The 17,699-nt window shown below is 38.9% G+C and overlaps 1 protein-coding gene across 3 annotated transcripts in view; it reads left to right on the top strand.

Annotated features, from left to right (window-relative positions):
• micu3a (mitochondrial calcium uptake family, member 3a) overlaps positions 1-17,699 on the top strand; it is a 53,120-nt gene that overhangs the window by 16,550 nt on the left and 18,871 nt on the right. For 2 of the 3 annotated variants that reach the window (XM_074686830.1, XM_074686838.1), the window contains exons 4-9: positions 149-227; positions 3,622-3,669; positions 7,047-7,129; positions 11,316-11,387; positions 12,380-12,421; positions 17,286-17,381. In XM_074686830.1, the coding sequence (XP_074542931.1) occupies positions 149-227; positions 3,622-3,669; positions 7,047-7,129; positions 11,316-11,387; positions 12,380-12,421; positions 17,286-17,381 (420 nt within the window). The remainder of the gene's footprint in view (positions 1-148; positions 228-3,621; positions 3,670-7,046; positions 7,130-11,315; positions 11,388-12,379; positions 12,422-17,285; positions 17,382-17,699) is intronic. The other variant, XM_074686847.1, reaches the window with a different exon arrangement.

Raw genomic sequence — 17,699 nt, 5'->3', positions numbered from 1 at the left:
CATTTTGATTGGTCAGGTATTAAAGGTGACATTGATGAGTATGGTGGTTTCCCTCGTCCTCGTTGTTTGAAGTTAAAGATTTGTATTTCTGTTTTTCACGTCAGCCATCTCACTTTAAAACTGTTTTATTGCACACACGTTTTTCCAGGAGCTGGAGAAGATTTTGACAGACACGCCCCCGGTGTGGAGAGGATCCTCCAAACTGTTCCGCAACCTGAGAGAAAGAGGTCAGCGACAGAGTCCACACACACTCACACACACACTCACACACACACACTCCTATGTACACAGAAAACAGGATGGACAACGTGTGAAGCACCTCAGTTTTGGGATGCTGCAGCATGTTTGTGTGTCTCCTCTCGTGTGTGTTTGAACAAGGGCTTACCTGCTGAGGAGTGTGAGAAAGTCTGTGTGTGTGTGTGTGTGTGTGTGTGTGTGTGTGTGTGTGTGTGTGTGTGTGTGTCGCTGTAGGTGTCTCTAATCCGGGGTTGGAGCCGTGCTGTCCCTCCGCTCAGCCAAACGACCCGCTGAACGACTAAAAATAAACCTTTCCTCCTCACTCTTCTTTTACTGCCTTGTCTCCTTTCCTTTGTCACCTCCTCTCCTGTCCCCTTTAGCATCTTTTCTTCATTCCTCCTTCACCTCATTCCTCTACATCATTACATCCTCTGCCCTCATCCCCTCTTCTTTCCTCTCCTTCCCTTTCTCCTCATTGCTTTCTTTCTTCTTGTTTTCACCCCTTTTTTCTCCTTCCTTCCCTCCTCTCCTCGTTTCCTTCATTTCCCTCTTCTTCTCCCTCTTCCTTTGTTTCCTCCTTTCTTCCTCTCTCTTTTCTGGTCTTATCTGTTTCCTTTTCCTCCTTGCTTCTTTTCCTTTCCTCTTCTCATCTCTCTCCTTTTCTCCTTTCCTTTCTTCCCTCTTCTCCTCTCCTTTCCTGTTTTCTCCTCTCTTGTCTTGTCTTCTCACTTCTTCCCTCTTCCCTTCTCTTTTTCTCTTTCATCACCTCCTCTTCTCTTCTTCTCTCTCCTTCCCTTTCTCCTCATTGCCTCCTTTCTTCCCTTTTCACTCCTTTTCTCTCCTTCATCACCTCCTCTCCTCTTCTTCCCTCTCCTTCCCTCCTCTCCTCATTTCCTTCATCTCCCTTCTTCTCTTTTCTCCCTCCCTTGCCTCCTTTCTTTCTCTCTCTTCTGCTGCCTCCTCTTCTCTGGTCTTATCTCTTTTCCTTTCCTCCTTGTTTCTTCTCCTTTCCTTTTCTCCTCTCCTTTTCTCCTTTCCTTTCTTCCCTCTTCTCCTCTCCTTTCCTGTTTTCTCCTCTCTCGTCTTGTCTCCTCACTTCTTCCCTTTCCTTCTTCCTTTCTTTCATTTCCCATTCTTTTATTCCCACCTCTCCTCTCTTCTCATCTTCTCTTCTCTTTTTCTCTCCCCCTCTCTTCTCATTGCCTTCATTTCCCCCTTTTTTTTCCTCTCTCCTTTGTTGCCTCCTTCCTTCTCCTCTCTTCTACTTCTTCTCTTGTCTTCTCTCTTCTTCCCACCTCCTTTCTCTTTCTCCTTTTCTCTTCTCATCTCTTTTATTTCCTCCTTTCCTTTCTTCTCTCTTCTCCTCTCTTTGGTCTTATCTCCTGAACTGCCTCCTCACTTCATTCCTTTCTCTTTATCCTTCCTTGCATTTCCCATTCTTCTTATCTCTTATCTCTCTTCTTTCCTTCTCTTCTTTTTTTTTCTCCTCTTTTCTTTTTGTCCCCTAAAAAGAAAACTGACGGTTGAAAAGAGAAAGAGAGAAAAAGAGGAAGGATGATCTTCCCCTAATTAAGACTTCTCCTTCAGGAGGGAGTAACGGAGGAATCACACGGTTTGGGAGCAAATCCCTGTAGGGATAATTTCACACACACTCACACACACTCACACACACATGAGATATTCTAAATATAGTAAACCCTCTCTCTCTCTAACATGGTAACGTTTATGAAACAGTCGTTTGAAGGAGACGGAAAAAGGAAAATTGACAAAAGTGTAAAAAGAGGCAAAGAGACGCAGAGGAGAGAAGATCCTAAACTCCTTCTGACTCCTCATGAAGATTTGATATTTATATAAACTGCGTGCCTATTCAGAGTCGTTGGCAAATTTCCAAGACCACACACACACACTCTCTCTCACACACACACACACACATAACGTCGGCATGCAGCAGTTTCTGTTTGTATCAGTCCATTTTATTACTACTTGTTCTCAGTGTTCTTTGAATTCCTACAACGTGTGAGTATTATATCTGCACACGTTTCAGTGTGTGTGTGTGTGTGTGTGTGTGTGTGTCCTCTGATGTCAGGACATGCTCTTGTCTTCATGCCATGATGAGCGAGGACAGTTAAAATCCTCAGGATGGCTTTGGATTTCTGAGAATGACGAAGGAATGTGCCGTGCTGCCAGAACGCTGTTGACTCTGTGTGTGTGTGTGTGTGTGTGTGTGTGTGTGTGTGTGTGTGTGTGTGTGTGTGAAGTTAAAAGTCACATTTGAATTTGTCAAAATGATATCACCTTTAATTCCAAGATAACTGTCCAAAAAAAGGAAACAAGAAATAAAATAAGAAACAACTTTTATTTATCTTAATGATTTTCTTTGTCAAAGCCAGAGGGAGCCACTACGAGGAGGCTGAAGAGCTGCTTGTGGCTCCAGAGATATATAAATTGATTTTATATAAATAGAATAATTAGCAAAAAAAAAAAAGAAAGACATGTTTTTTCACTTTTTTCTAAACATGAAATGTTCCCCTTATTGTAGAATCACTGTACTAATCCCGAAAAACAGTACCGATTCTGACCACAGGGGGCAATGTGATCAATCAGATCTTTTAAACAACATTAAAGCATAATTAATAAAGTCTTTTTGAACTTATCACCGACTTATCTACCCAGCCACATGTTTCAGTGTCGTATCGCTGAATTCTTGTGAGTGTAAACATACAGAAACCCGAGCGGTGTCAGAGTGTATCCCCCGGTCTCTGCACAGCTCGGGATACACGCTGAAAAGAGGACCCAGTTCCAAACCAGCTCCTCCACACAAAGCAGCTGAGCATCAGGGAAAACACAAGGCTTCCACTGGTCCAACTGGTGTCATGTTCACCCTCACACACACACACACACACACACACACACACACACACCGGCATGGGAAAGCAGTCCCCCGTAACACTCAAGCGAGTCACCCTGAACTATCTGAGCGATCAGACAGAAAGCGAAACACAGGGAGAGAGGGATGACAGCGAGCTACAAAGTTTCCTAAATGGGCCTGAGGCAAGAGAGGATCATCTCCTGAAACATTTTTCACTTGCTTATCCAAACACAGACACACACACACACACACACACACAGACACAGACACACACAGCTCCAGCAGCCTTCACTGTGGACACTCGGGGTGTAGAAAATAAACGGTGTGTGGTCAAATGGCTGTTGGCGGCTCAGCTTGAGAAGACACATTTTAAGATGCTATCTTCATGAAAGGAAGGATTATGTGTGTGAGTGTGTGTCAGGAGGCCCACGCTCTTTGAACATCTGTAAACATTGAGGGTGTGTGTGTTGAATGTGACCTTTTCTTTAACTCTCCATGTCCTGGTCTCCTTGCAGGCATCATCTCCTACACAGAGTACCTGTTCCTGCTCTGCATCCTGACCAGTGAGTCCTCCCAGTCCCTCATCCAGCCCGTTTCACCTCCTCATTCTGTGTTTCTCGTTTCATTTCTGCACACCTCTTGTTTTAGAAGAGCTGGGTGAGCTAAGGTATGTGATGTAAACTGAACTTTGGGCCACCCAGAACTTAACAAGAGGCAATTATGACTGCTGGGTTTCCCCTTCCCCTTGGGGTGATGGAAAAAGTGGGGAGGAGACAGAAACAGGCAGAGAAAAATACACTGTTAGAAAAAAAACACATAGAAAGAAAAGGTAAATTTACCTTTAAAGTAAAGTAAGATATCCTAAGTCAAATGTCATGTCAGTCATTATTTGACAGATGTTTCCTAAATGATTACGATCAAACACCTTCAACGTAGTGACAGTGCAAAGGGTTCTGCACAAAAATACTGTTCATTTACAAAACAATATGTTTTGTTGTGATGGCGTTTTGTAACAGAGTGGATGTAATGCTGCGTTCCAGGAAACCCGTAACTCGTGTTTTTCCCATCTGTAACTTGTGAAAGTGCACTGGAATATCGGTCGAACTCGTGATTTCCCACCGTGAGCTCATACCAGATCGTTGTGCTCCGAGTTACAACTTGTGACGGCACATCACTTATTTTTTTAGTATTGCTCTAACATTATTCATCTGCTAATGTTAACAGCTGCTGTGGCGTTATCTAGTTTTCAGTGCAGGAATCAACACAAAATACGTTTCAATATAATGACAAATACTGTAAAATATAAAGTGTAAGCTTCTGTTACCTTATGCCCCGTTTCCCCTCCTCAATTTCACTCGAATGAGCAGGTTGTGGCTCCTTTGGTGATTGAAATGATTAAGAATTATGTTTATAATTAGGGATGCGCCTATCCAACTTTTCTGCTTCTGATACCAATAGCGATACCGATCCAATACCAGTGTTAAATAACAATCTGCATGCCCTACTGTGGGGTGAGACTGGTAATGTTTTAGGTAAAAGGCAGAAAAAAGTATATGGAGTCACTGAAGCAGTGGCGAACCGTGAGTGCTACAGCTGGGCCTTCACCTCAGCCCTCACAGCCCAGAAAAGAAATCATCGCGGAAAAAAAAAACAGGATGACAAGGATGTAAACAAATAGATCATGACCGCAATAACATTTTCCGCAACAAAAAACATTCTCAACCAAGGCTCTACACTAACCTTTTCACTGGTACCAACTTTCTCAACCGGCACATGATTTGGTTGCACCATTTATTTATCTATCTGTGTGTAGTAACTGTAGTTATGATTTTGCTAAATATTTTACTGTAAATATGAAGTTTGTCTGCAACAAGCTCTGGCTAACATGCTCACATGTACGCGACAGCGCTCTCTCTTCAGGACAGGGGAGAGTTCAGGTGGAGGAGACTGACTGAGCCAGTGAAAGAGAGGGAGAATTCAATCCACAATGTCTTACACAGTGCCCGTGATAGATGAAGTATAAAGACATATGCCGAGCGCGACCAGATGAAACTTTTACTCGCACTTGCTGAAAAAATGCTAACAAGCTAGCCACAACTTCGCTCTCGTCTTCTGCCATTTCTTTCAACGCTCTCACCACTCTGCCCACTGTTCAGACTTCACGAAGGCCTATGCTCTTCTGTTTTTGTCCCGCCCCCAAAAAATCAAATCATGATTGGTCAATTTTCCTGTCTCTCTCCAAACCAAAACACATAGTTAGGCCTTCGTGAAGTCCTAACCACTTAACAAGCCAGCAAACCAGGCTCTGATAGAGATAACATGTTTCAAGACAGTAACCCTTTCATTGCTGAAGTGAACTTTGCAGTACACTCAAAACTTAAACAAACTGATATGAAGTATCACATTTTTTATATATATATACATATACATATTTGGTCCAGAGTTTTTAAAGCCTTCTCTGAAGCCCTAGAAGTCCCTGAAGGTTCGTAAGTATTCATTTAGACTATGAAGTATTTAAATGGTTGCTAGCAGTTTGGTAAAAACCATGCTTCAGAAATGTGCAGAAATTAATTTTTTAATTGTGATATTTTTTACCCTGGAGACTGGTAATTCAGCAAAAAACATAAAATTGCATTAGAGGTGAAACTCCAAATCAAATATCCAAGAGTGCTGGTAGAAAAGAAAAGGGGGAAAGCTGGTTGCCTGGATCATGCACCATGGATCAGCCCCTTCCTGCTGATACCGATCCACTGGTACCTGGATCGGTGTCAGTGCATCCCTACTTATGATGTCTGCCATGGACACAACACTTTCAGGCCGGAACTCAGAGATTTCAACTGGGAAATTTCTGATTTACAGGTTGCCTGGAACGCAGCATAGGACCCTGCTCTACATACTTGCGTTTGGGGAACAGGCTTCATTTTTAATTTATTACACTGCATTTTAAAACTAAACAACATCAGCCAATCAGCACATCTTGTTAACACAAAACACACTGTAAAAAACAGTTGATACATAGTCTGCGCTGTGAAGCACAGACGACCGGTCTGTGCTGATGAGCACAGACATGCTGTACCCCCTGTACAGCAGGGTTTCATATCTGCAGCGTTCCCTCCTCACTCACGGTTACAAGGAGGAGGAGTGTGCTCTGTTTGGAGTATTTTTTGGTTTGAAAATATGTCACTGATTGAAGCGCAGTTTATCGTTAAAGCTAAACTATCATTGCAACCATGAGTGAGGAGGGAACAGGGAGCAGCTGCATATGGTTAAATAAAATAATGGTTTAATAAAACTATAAGATTTACCTGCAAATTCCAGGTAAAGACATTAGGTTATTAGTATGGACATAAACCCGTATATACTGAGCTACAACTTTTGTAATAGATAAAACTGTCATTTTTCATCAGTTTGTAAATTTACAGGTTGTTGTTTGACAGATAATTTCTGTATTTTTACAGTTTTGTATACAACTTTGAAACACAGAAAAACTCTTTGAAAATTAAGGGTTCATGACCATGAAATTTGGATTTTTTTTAGCTCTGTGTTGCTCTGATCAAACTTTTTACAGGGAAACATGGACAGGAATGCGAGGCTAACTACTGAGCTTATTTTATAGAAATTTATATATTTGTTTATTTTATTAAACAAAAAGTAAGAAACATATTCATTTTTAGTTTTTGTCCACACAAAACAGAAGAGAAGTCACTGATAAGATAACTTTAATTCAGTGGATGTTTGTTTCCTCACTGTTTGATTTGAGTTCAGAGCTGGAATAAAAAGCAGAAAACAGCGCTGCGTTCAGAGACAGGGAAATGTGAAGATGGTCTCTGTATCGATGCCTCTTCTTCTTTCTGAGCTATTTTTGGATTTGAAATCATCACACACACACACACACTAACACACTCACCCTTTGTGCTCTCCTCTCCTCTCCGTCCCTCAGAGCCCCACGCTGGCTTTAAGATTGCTTTCAATATGTTTGATGCAGACGGTAACCAGATGGTGGACAAGAGGGAGTTCATGGTGGTGAGTCTGTGATAAACGGAGAAAATGCATCCAGTGACTGTACCTGAGTTAAATATTATTATTTTTATTATTAACATTATTAATGGTCTTTTTTCTCCCATAACAGCAGATCAGGATGCATTTTATTGTTTTTATTTTGTAGCCTAACACCAACTTCCTGTTTCCGTTCAATCTGAAGAATTATAAGAAGTATTTGTCATTTCATCAATGTGTGTTTTTTTTCTTTTTTTTTACTAAGTGATATAGGAATTAGCATATATTGAGTAAACCTTGCAGGTTGCAGTCACATAATAGAATCCAGCATAAATGAACGAGCATTGGTTTACCAAACTGTTTGTGTGTGTCCTGTACAGGGTTAGTGTCAAATTAGAGCAGTTGATTAAAGTCTTACTTAGGGCTGTCATTTTAACACGTTAATTAGATTAATTAATTACACTGCAAATTAACGCGTTATAAAAATTAACGCAGATTAATCTGGATCCCAAACCCGCGAGGCGTTCAAAGACGCACTTATTTTCAAATGTCTGGCATTTACAAACTGTGTGTCCTACTTGGAAAAAGAGGTGTTCTTGTGAGATTCTCAAATTTCCGAAGGTCCCTGAATGTATCACACGTGCTTTAAACCGGAGAGAGGGAAGCGTGAGTGATTTTTGGGGGACTGCCGTCCACATCTCGTTTGTTCACACGTCCTTTTTGAAAATCTACAGAAAATAACCGTTTGCTCAATTCTGTAAAAAACAGATAATTCTACACTCTTTACTGCATCAAACAAGCCCTGAATGATCGATAAATGTCCTGTATTTAAATCTAAAGAATTGTTTGAAAATGTCCTTCCATCTTCCTGGTGTCATGTTTCAGCTTGGGGCTGCTCTGCACCAATCAGCAACAGTTTGTGTGTTCAGAGCATGTTAAACTGAGAATACTTCACTTTTCTTTGATCCAAGACTTGAATAAAGTGTTTTGTACATAGTTCCTCACAGTTTTTAGCCTTTAGCCCTGGTTCTCCTGACCTCATAGAAGTATAGAAGTTCATATTGCAGTGACAGTTGAGTCCACATCCAGTAAAAATGTGAACAGAAGCAAAAACCGTCCTAAAAATCAAATCAGCTTATCTTAGGTGCAGGACTGTGTAGATTTTGTAAAGATAGAACCATAACACTTTTTTCATGTGTTCCTTATGCCTCAGGCTACCTAAAAATGTGTTGTATATATTCCTACCTTATTTTTAAATGTTTTTTAATGTAATTTTAATGTCCTGGAATTCAAATTCTTTATTTTGGGACCTTCAGCAGATATCAGATTAAAATGCGATTAATTAGATTAATTAATTAAAAATCCTGTAATTAATTAGATTAATTTTTTTAATCGCCTGACAGCACTAGTCTTAATATTACAAGATAAAAAAATTTCACAAAGGAAAGAAAAAAAAATAGTTTTGTCACATGGTTAAAGTCACAATGTTCTGAGATAAAAATTCATCATTTTTTCTTTATTAAGTCTGAACATTTCAGGGATTAATGTCTTAACTTAAACAGATAAAAGTGAAAATCTTAGTCATAAGCCAATGGGAAAAGAAATATAACAGGATAAAAGTCAAAATTTCATGTAATGTTTTGAGATTAAGTCTGAATTTATTGAGAATAGATGTAATACTGTGAGAAAATAAGTTGTAATGTTCCATTAAAAGGTGATGCTGGAGGAAAGGGGAATATTGGAACAAAAATAAAGTCATAACTTACATCTCTTTCCCCTGACCTTTGACACACAGAAGGTGATGATTTTAATTATGAATTTGATTGCTCTTTCGCACACATTTTTCTTATGTTTTATGTTTTTAAACTGTTTTTTATTTTACATGTAGTGTTCTTTTCTCTCATGAAAGCTGCTATTTATTTTTCATTTATCTATACAGCAATTTGGTCAACAGTGTCTGTTTTAAAAGTGCTGAACAAATTAAGTTGAAGTGGTTTGGATTGGAAGAAAAATGTAGACATGATGTGAGGAAAAAGTTGTAATTTAGTGGAAAAAAACTCTTGATATTCATAAAAAGTTTGTTCGGAGGAAAAAGTTGTAATAATAGGAGGAAATAGTCACAATATTACTAGTCAGAAAGTTTTGTTTATGAGAAGTAAAAGTTGCAACGCTAAGAGGAAGAAGTTGTAATGTAACAGGGAAAAGTCACATGGCAACATAAAAGTCGTGATTTAAAAGATAGAAAAGCCGCCACTGTGGAAAAAAAGTAAGATATCCGGGAAAAAAAAAGAAATGTTGGATGAAAGAGTCATTATGATGCAAGGAAAAGTGGTATTATGAATTATGTGTGAATAATGTCATAAAGTTGTAAGAAAAAACGTTTTCATAAAAAGTTATGTTGGAGGACAGAGTTTAAAGAACAGGAGGAAAAAGGCATAATGTAAAAAAAATAGTTGCAACGCTGAGAGGAAGAAGTTGTAAGGAAAACAGGAAAAGACATATGGCTGCATAAAAGTTGTTATTTTAAAAGATAGAAAAGTCGCTATTGGGGTAAAAAAAATATTTGGGAAAAAAAGTTGTGAATATGTGAAAAAAAACTTGTGATATTCATAAAAAGTTATGTTGGAGGACAAAGTTTAAAGAACAGGAGGAAAAAGTTGTAGAGAAACAGGAAAAAGTCATAAAACAACATAAAAGTTGTGATTTGAAAGATAGAAAGTCACTATTGGAGTAAAAAAAAAAGGATATTTGATAAAAAAAAAATGTTGTACAAAAGAGTCATTATGATGCAAGGAAAAAGTCGTATTATGTATTATGTGTGAATGTCATAAAGTTGTGAGAAAAAACTTACGATCTGTAGAAAGAGTTGTAAAGTTGTGAAAAAAAATTGACAATCATAAAAAGTTTGTAATGTAACAACATTAAAATTGTAATTTTGCGAGATAAAAAAGTTGTAATGCTCAAGAAAAAAACGGGATATTTGAGGAAAAAGCGTAGTTATGATACGAGGAAAAAAGTCATATGACAATGATTGAAGCAAAAAATCTTTATGTTTCAGGAAAAGCAGGATATTTAGGGGTACAAAAGTAGCAAAAACGACATGATGAGTTTTAGAAAGAAGTTGTAATGTTACAAGAATAAAATTGTGATATAAAGGAAAAAAGTTATGTTGGAGAAAAAAAGTGATAATGATGAATGTTGTTGTAAGAAAAACAAACAGCATAAGAACATTAGGAGATATATTTGAAGGCAAAGCCACTGAAAAAAGTTAAACAGCGATGAAACTGTAACAGCAGAATAAAATCTAATGAACCTGTTTTAATCAATAAGCACTGGTTTAAAACTGGCATCCCTTACACACAAACTGGAACCACTCTTAATCATATTGAGGAAAGTCTAACGGTGTGGCCACACCAACAGCGAATTTGCGTTGAGATTACATACAAAGTCAATGCAAAGATGCAAGACGCCGATTCCCCCGGACAGCGTGTTGGATGCGTTCGCGTGTTTGGGCGTCAGATGCCTTAACACTTGAGTTGAAAATATTGAACTTTCCACGCAAATTCTCATGAAGGCTGTGCCGTGGCTGTCAATCAGCGATGACATTCCCCACGACGTCATTGATTTGATGACGTTGGGGGGGAACCGGCTCCTGCTCTGGCTCCAACTCCACCGGAGGATGGAGGAGAAAACAATCTGTGCGGTGTGTCATCATCCAGAGTTATAGGATACGAAGTGTGTACTCTACAGAGAGCAGAAAAAAAGGAGCAGGCTTAGGTGAAAGTCTCTGAGGAGACAGGTTTTGAAGGTAAGTTCTGTAAATATTCGTTTCCAGCTGGATTTGCCTGCACGGGTCATCACTTAGTCCGACAGGGAACAGCCAGGCAGGGCCAGTGGAGGTGGATTACCAGGGAGAGGCAGCAGACCTTGGTTGTGATCTCCAAAGCGTTCACACACTCTCCTGTCATGATGAAACCACAGCTCATTGTTTTTCAGATGCTTTTTTGGGCTTTCGGTCTTTAAATGAACGAGCTCTCTACTCCGCCTGCGCATTCGCCCCTTAGCCTGTCAAAATAGTCCAGCGTCCAGACTCGGGCGTTTACGCAGCGTGTTACAGGCACGATGCGCATTTAAATTCACGAATTCACATTTGGTGTGGCCGTGGCATAATGGATAAAACACATGTTGGAATGACCTCTTTCTGCGTTTGCAGCTTCAGGAAATCTTCAGGAAGAAGAACGAGAAGAAGGGGAGGAAAGGAGACGCTGAGAAGTCGGCACAGTTGGTAAGAAAGTTGGAGGTTCGAGGATGAGATCCCATTTTTAAACGATGGTTTAATGCATCCATGTGTGTAAGATTTGACCTCTGACCTCTAAAGTGTTTCTGTCACATGTGGATGGATTAAGAGGCGTCATTATCCAAGTTCCTCATCATGTTTACAGAGACGGGTTGTTTAACGATATTTAGTGCATGCAGCCTTAATTCTGATAAGTTAATATCTCATCAGCTTTTACTGTGAAGTTAACCCTTTGTGGACTTAAAGACTGGATACACTCTCCACAGAGAATGTGCTTTTTAACTCTCCTGTGGTTACAGATTTTATTGCTGCAAACTGATAAGAATCATTAAAGTGAGCCTCATTAAGCAGGTTTTAATCTTGTTATTCAATCCTTCATCTCTTAAATGAAGATCTTGTATTTTCCAGGTCGTAAGAAGTCACTTATTGGCTCCGATGTTGTCCTCGGATGGAAACCCTTTATTAAAACCAACTCTTTATTTTATTCCCACACTGGAACGTATCATTACAGGTTTAAAACGCCTCAACAAGCTAATAAATTGGCTTTAAAATTACAGTTTTATACCGTTAAACCATGAAATTACATACTTCTTTAAAGTGCATTTGTTTCTTTAAGCGTGTTTTAAGTCTTCTGGATCTTTCCTGCTTCGGCTCGCACAGAAAATGCTATTTGTAACCGTTATAGTCGATTTCAAACACACAGACGATAAATCCTAAAGCAGACAGGTTTGTCACTTTCCCGCACACTCCGTCGTCACACACACACACACACCGCTCTGGGAAGTGGCGTGTAATCCCCAGCATGTGTTGTTGTAAAGCGTAATCACAGGCGTGTTGAAAATGACACATGGCTCCGCAGAGTGTATCCACAGACGGTTTCCTGGCATGTACTAACATGTCTCTACCTTCTCTCCTCTCTCCTCTCTGAATGCATGCTCTGTGCTCCTCTCTGTTTCTCTTTCATGTGCTCTCTGTGCTAGAGTATGCAGCTCTATGGATATCAGGTTGCCCCCATGAACAGCGTATGTATCCCAAACCGTGAGCTCACGGTCTTCTTTCTGCTCCTCTGTAGCTGCGTAAAGAATGAAAGCATGAACAGAAAATGAGGTGTGACTTACAGAGGAAAGAGCAGGGACCTTTAACAGTCATCGTTTTCTTTTCTGTCTGCATTTCTTAGTTTTGGAATAAGGGAAGTCCGGTTCATTCTTTCTTCTGAGGCTCATTCATTCAGTCGGTAAAGTTTATTCACGTAGAAGTCACAAAGTGCTTCACAACAACAGGTTAAAAAAGTGATGACTCAGTTTTTCCCTTTTTTCAGTAAAACGTGTCTCATTAGACTTTATATAAGCCACATTCACCCAACAAGTCCAGGAAAACGACGATTTCAAGGTTTTAAAGGGGCTGTGAGGAGCTTCTGAGTGATCTTGAAAAAGTCTTGAAAAGTTTAGTAAAGAGAAGAGAGATCTGTGTTTTTCTCTGCTGAAAATGATTTCTGTGATTAATTCTGTAGTGATGGTGGACACTGGAGCCTAACTGTCAGACAGAAAAAGGACAGAAGAGCAGAAGAAAGAGAAACAGGAGAGAGATAGAGCACGAGCTAAAGTCTAACACGCTATATGAAGGCTAAAACATGAGCTAAAAGCTAAAACACTAGCTAAAGGCTGAAACATGGGGAAAGGCTAAAACACTAGCTAACAACTAATACACAAGCTAAAAGCTAAAACACTAGCGAAAGGCTAAAATACAGACCAAAGGCAAAGGACTTAAACACTAGCTAATTGCAAAAGCATGAGCTAAAGGCTAAAACACAAGCTAAAGACTTAATCATGGACTAATGGCTTAAACATGGGTAAGGTCAAAAGATGGACTAACGGCTAAAACACTAGCTAACCGCTTAAACACAAGCTAACACCAAAAACACAGACTTAAGGAAAAAGGCTCAAACATGAGTTAGATTAAAACACTAACAGCTAACACATTAGCTAAAAGCTAAAACACTAGCTAAAGGCTGAAACATGGGGTAAGGCTAAAACACTAGCAAAAGGCTAAAATACAGACCAAAGGCAAAAGGGTAAAACATTAGCTAACAGCAAAAACATGAGCTAAAAGCTAAAACATAGACTAAGGTCTAAAACACGGACTAAAGGCACTAGCTATAGGGTAAAACACAGGCAAAAAGCTTAAACTCGAGCTGAAGACTTAAACGTGGACCAAAGGTTAAATCATTAGCAAAAGGCTAAAACATGGTTAAGGTCAAAACATGGACTAAAGGCTAAAACACTAGCCAACAGCCAAAACAAGAGCTAGAAACAAAACAAAAACTTAAGGCTAAGTACTCAAGTAAAACAGTAGCTGAAGGCTTAAACATGGACTTAAAGCTAAAAAAATAACAAAAGGCTAACACATGCACTAAAGGTTAAAAAATTAGCATAAGGCTAAGACTTGGGGTAAGGCTAGAACACTGATCTGAAGGCTAAACACTACCTTATGGCTAAAACTTGAGCTAAAGCCTAAACACAGTTAGGTCTAAAGCCTAAAACACTAGCTGAAGGCTAAAACACAGACTAAAGGCAAAAGGCTCAAACACGAGTTTAAGGCTAAAACACTAGCTAAAGGCTTAAACACAGACTCAAGACTTAAAAATTAGCTAAAGGCTAACACATGCACTAAAGGATGAAACATTAGCTTAAGGCTAAGATGGGGTAAGGCTTGAACACTGCGCTAAAGGCTAACACACTATTTTACAGCTAAAACTTGAGCTAAAGGCGAAAACACAGTAAAAGCTAAAGCCTAAAACACTAGCTAAAGGCTAAAACACAAACTAAAGACTAAAACATTAGCTAAAGGCTAAGACTTGAGGTAAGGCTAAAACACAGTAAAGACTAAAACACTGGCTAACGGCTGAAACTTGAGCTAAAAGCTAAAACACTGTAAAGGCTAAAGGCTAAACCATGTGCTTAAGGCTAAAACATGGGCTAAAGGCTTAAAGGGCTTAGCTGTTTGTGCTAATGTTCATCCCAACTGGACATAACCAGGATTCGCTAACGTCACAGACACTAAACTACAAACTGAGTTCACAAAGTTTGTTTTCCACCAACAAATACAAACATTACCTCATAGCTTTGCATCCTGGGAAAAGTTGTCTTGAACAAACAAAGAAGATAAATCAGTGGGCGATTATGCTCATGGGAATCAGAGTTTTTATCCCTAAAAAGCACTACCTTCTCTGACCAAAGGGGTCACTGCAGTCTGCACCAAATGTTGAGTCTTCACACCACCTTTTAAAAGATAATGACGCCTGAAAAGCTCACAGAGAATAAAAAAATCTGCTCATAGAGTAAGAAAAATGTACCAGAATAATATTTTGACACAAAACAAAACAAATTTTTCTCACCCCGTTGGTAGATATTTATTTTTTACAGGTAATTCAGACGTATCTGGTGAATGAGGCTTTTATATTTAATAAGATGCTTTTACTAAAAACAAGACTTATGACTGAGGTACATAGTAGTTTGGAGTGACAGGGACACAGACCCACTTTTATTCTTAAAGTAATAAGTCTGACGACAAGTTTTATCACCTGTTTCTTCAGAGTCTTGGCTGTAAATTTCAATAAGTCTGTCATATTTGGGTTTGTGTTTAGTGTCACTCACTTCTGTTTCCTGACCGGAGAGCTTTAACCTGATCCTCTGTGATCACTGCGATGTACACAGAGGGATGGAAACAAACAGGCTGTCCATCTGTCAGGTCGGCTGAGTGATCGATCCAGGGACGGTGGCACAATGTGGGATGAGAGGAGGGACAGATCTGAAGGGTCAGGGGAGATGGACTCCCACAAAAAGAGAGAGTGATGTGATTTGGAAAGACTCAGAGCTCTCTAAAGCAATCAGACTGTCAGTGTTTGACGCGGCTGTTTGTTCTGCAGGGTGTGTGTGTTCCTGATGGAGAGGGCTCTATTAGTGCAAAGAGTGAGCAAGAGGAGGGATGTACCATTACTGTCTTACTGAAAACATCATCAGGATTATTTATGCCTCATGAGGCTCTTTGACTCCTTTGCAGTGGCTCCTTGTAGCTTTATAAAATATTATTGAAATCATGAATTTGTGTTAACATTGAGTTGAACTAAATCTTCCTCCCATCTGTCAATAAAGCCTGCCACCGCTCTACTTCACCTCCTACAACATCAACAGCCCACCAACTTTCCATGCACCTGTGGCTAACCTCAAGTTTTACAGCCCTGGGAAGATAACTACATCTACAAAAAGACTCATCTGGAAGAAAATACTGATTTTAATTCTGTGTGGATGGATTCATTTAGCTGACAACCTTAATATACATGCTTAATATGTGGAAAGACATTAAGAAACAACAAAAAATTATGAGAAGCGCAATGTTATAATAATTTGTTCTCAAATATCAGGCTTTTTTAAAATAAGAATAAGCAGTTTTGAAGACACATAAAGGTTTAAATTTCTTAACATATTTTGCACATCTTTTAAATTTGAATAATTGTTTGAAGTAATGGCATTGTGTTAAAATTTAATTCTTTTTTTAAGGATTTTTGGAAATTGTTTAATTTCAATTTATCATTTTTTTGCAAAGAAAAGTAAAATTTTGATAAGATTTAACAAATTTTACAAGTTTATTGAATTTAAAAAACTTTTTTTGAATTTTTTTTTAATTATTTTTCAAGTTTTTTAATTTAATTTAATTTTAATATTGTGCAAACTTTGAAGTTAAAAAAATCTGTTTTTTTATTATTTGTAAAATGTTAAAATGTAATATTTTAGGATATTTGAAATTTTTTGAAAAATTTAACAATTTCTCCAATGTAGATGTAATATTTTCAATTTTTTCAAAAAACTGCAATTTCTAAAAATTCTTTATTTTTTTAGATTAATTTATTCTTTTCCAAAAAAATAACTTATTTTGCAAATTTCTTTAATTTCATTTTTTAAAAAATATTTATTCATAAATTTTTAAGTTTCAAAATTTCTATAAATGGCAAATTTCTTCAATTTAATTTTTTTTTTGTAAATTTTTGAATTTCAAATGTTTTTATAACTAGCAAATTTTAAAATTTCATTCAACAATATGCTATTTTTTTCAACAAAAATGCTTATTTTGCAAATTTATTAAAAATTAAAAATAAGACATTACACAAACAATATCATGATTTAAAAAAAAAAAAAAACTTGTTTCGATATTTATTCAGTAGATTTCATCTATGTTTCGATTTTTACACACTCTGTGGTCTTTATTGTGTAGTTAAAGTAGTTTTTTTGGTTCCTGAATGACTTTAATCCAGGTGAGCTGAGGCAAATGGCTCATATTAAAGTAAAGGTTACAGACTCTTGGGTTAGAAAAACAGTTACAGGTTTACAAACCCTGGTTTTTAATGAAAATGGGGCTGAATGTTGAAAAGAGTCAGCCAGACTCACATAATAGACACTCCCCCTCCTCCCTCTGTTCCCCTCACACACACTGGGTGTTGTCCTGTCAGTGTGTGATGGATAGCTGCTTTGTCACCGTGGAGCAGGGTCATGGTAAAATGGCTGCTGCAGCGTTCTCCCCTGAGAGCAGGACGAGCTGGGTGGTCAGGATGACACCGGGGTTGTCTTTCAAAAAACAAAACAATACACTCTCACTTAACCAGCTCCTTTCTGTGGCAGCTAGACGGAGCAATGTCCGGATGGTTTGAAAACACACCTCAGGGTACGATGGGTTTGGTACAAGCTGTTAGGAAAGTGACACTAAGACGCCATGTGACAATCATTTTCTGGACTGTGTGTGTGAGAAATGAGAAGTGAGAGCGTGGTGAGTGAGTTTTACCTGCTGGCTGCGTTGGAGGTGAACTGACCTCGGCCCTGCTTCGCCCTCCAACAGGTGCTAAAAAAAGACAGTCAGGAGTTTGTGGCACGGAGTTACTGGGACGTTCTGAGGCGAGGCGCCAGTCAAGTCCTCTTTTCGGACCTGGCGGAGGTACATAGACCAAACTGTCCTCTGTTACTGCATCCCTCCATTCTTCATCCTTCACTCCTGTTTTAGATCCTGTAGTTAGCGCTGATCCTTCATGTAGACCCAAAGATGTAAAGATCTCTACGCTCCTCAACCTTTGCACTGATGTCACAGCGTAGCTAGCTTATAGATGACTGATATGTAATGTTTATTAACCTGTCCTGTTCCTCACCCCCGCCTCTCACGTAGTCCCTCATCCTGCTTTTGTATGTGTACCTGTGCCTTGTTATCTGTGCTGTGTTGTGGCTCGTGTCGTAGCTTTGGTGTCAGATCAGCGTTAAC

The sequence above is a fragment of the Halichoeres trimaculatus genome, unplaced genomic scaffold (assembly GCF_033239565.1).
Source record: "Halichoeres trimaculatus isolate MK-OKI-2021-1 unplaced genomic scaffold, fHalTri1.1 fHalTri1_scaffold_2, whole genome shotgun sequence".
NCBI lineage: Eukaryota > Metazoa > Chordata > Actinopteri > Labriformes > Labridae > Halichoeres > Halichoeres trimaculatus.
The sequence above is the reverse complement of the archived record's forward strand: the minus strand, read 5'-3'. Positions and strand labels throughout refer to the sequence as shown.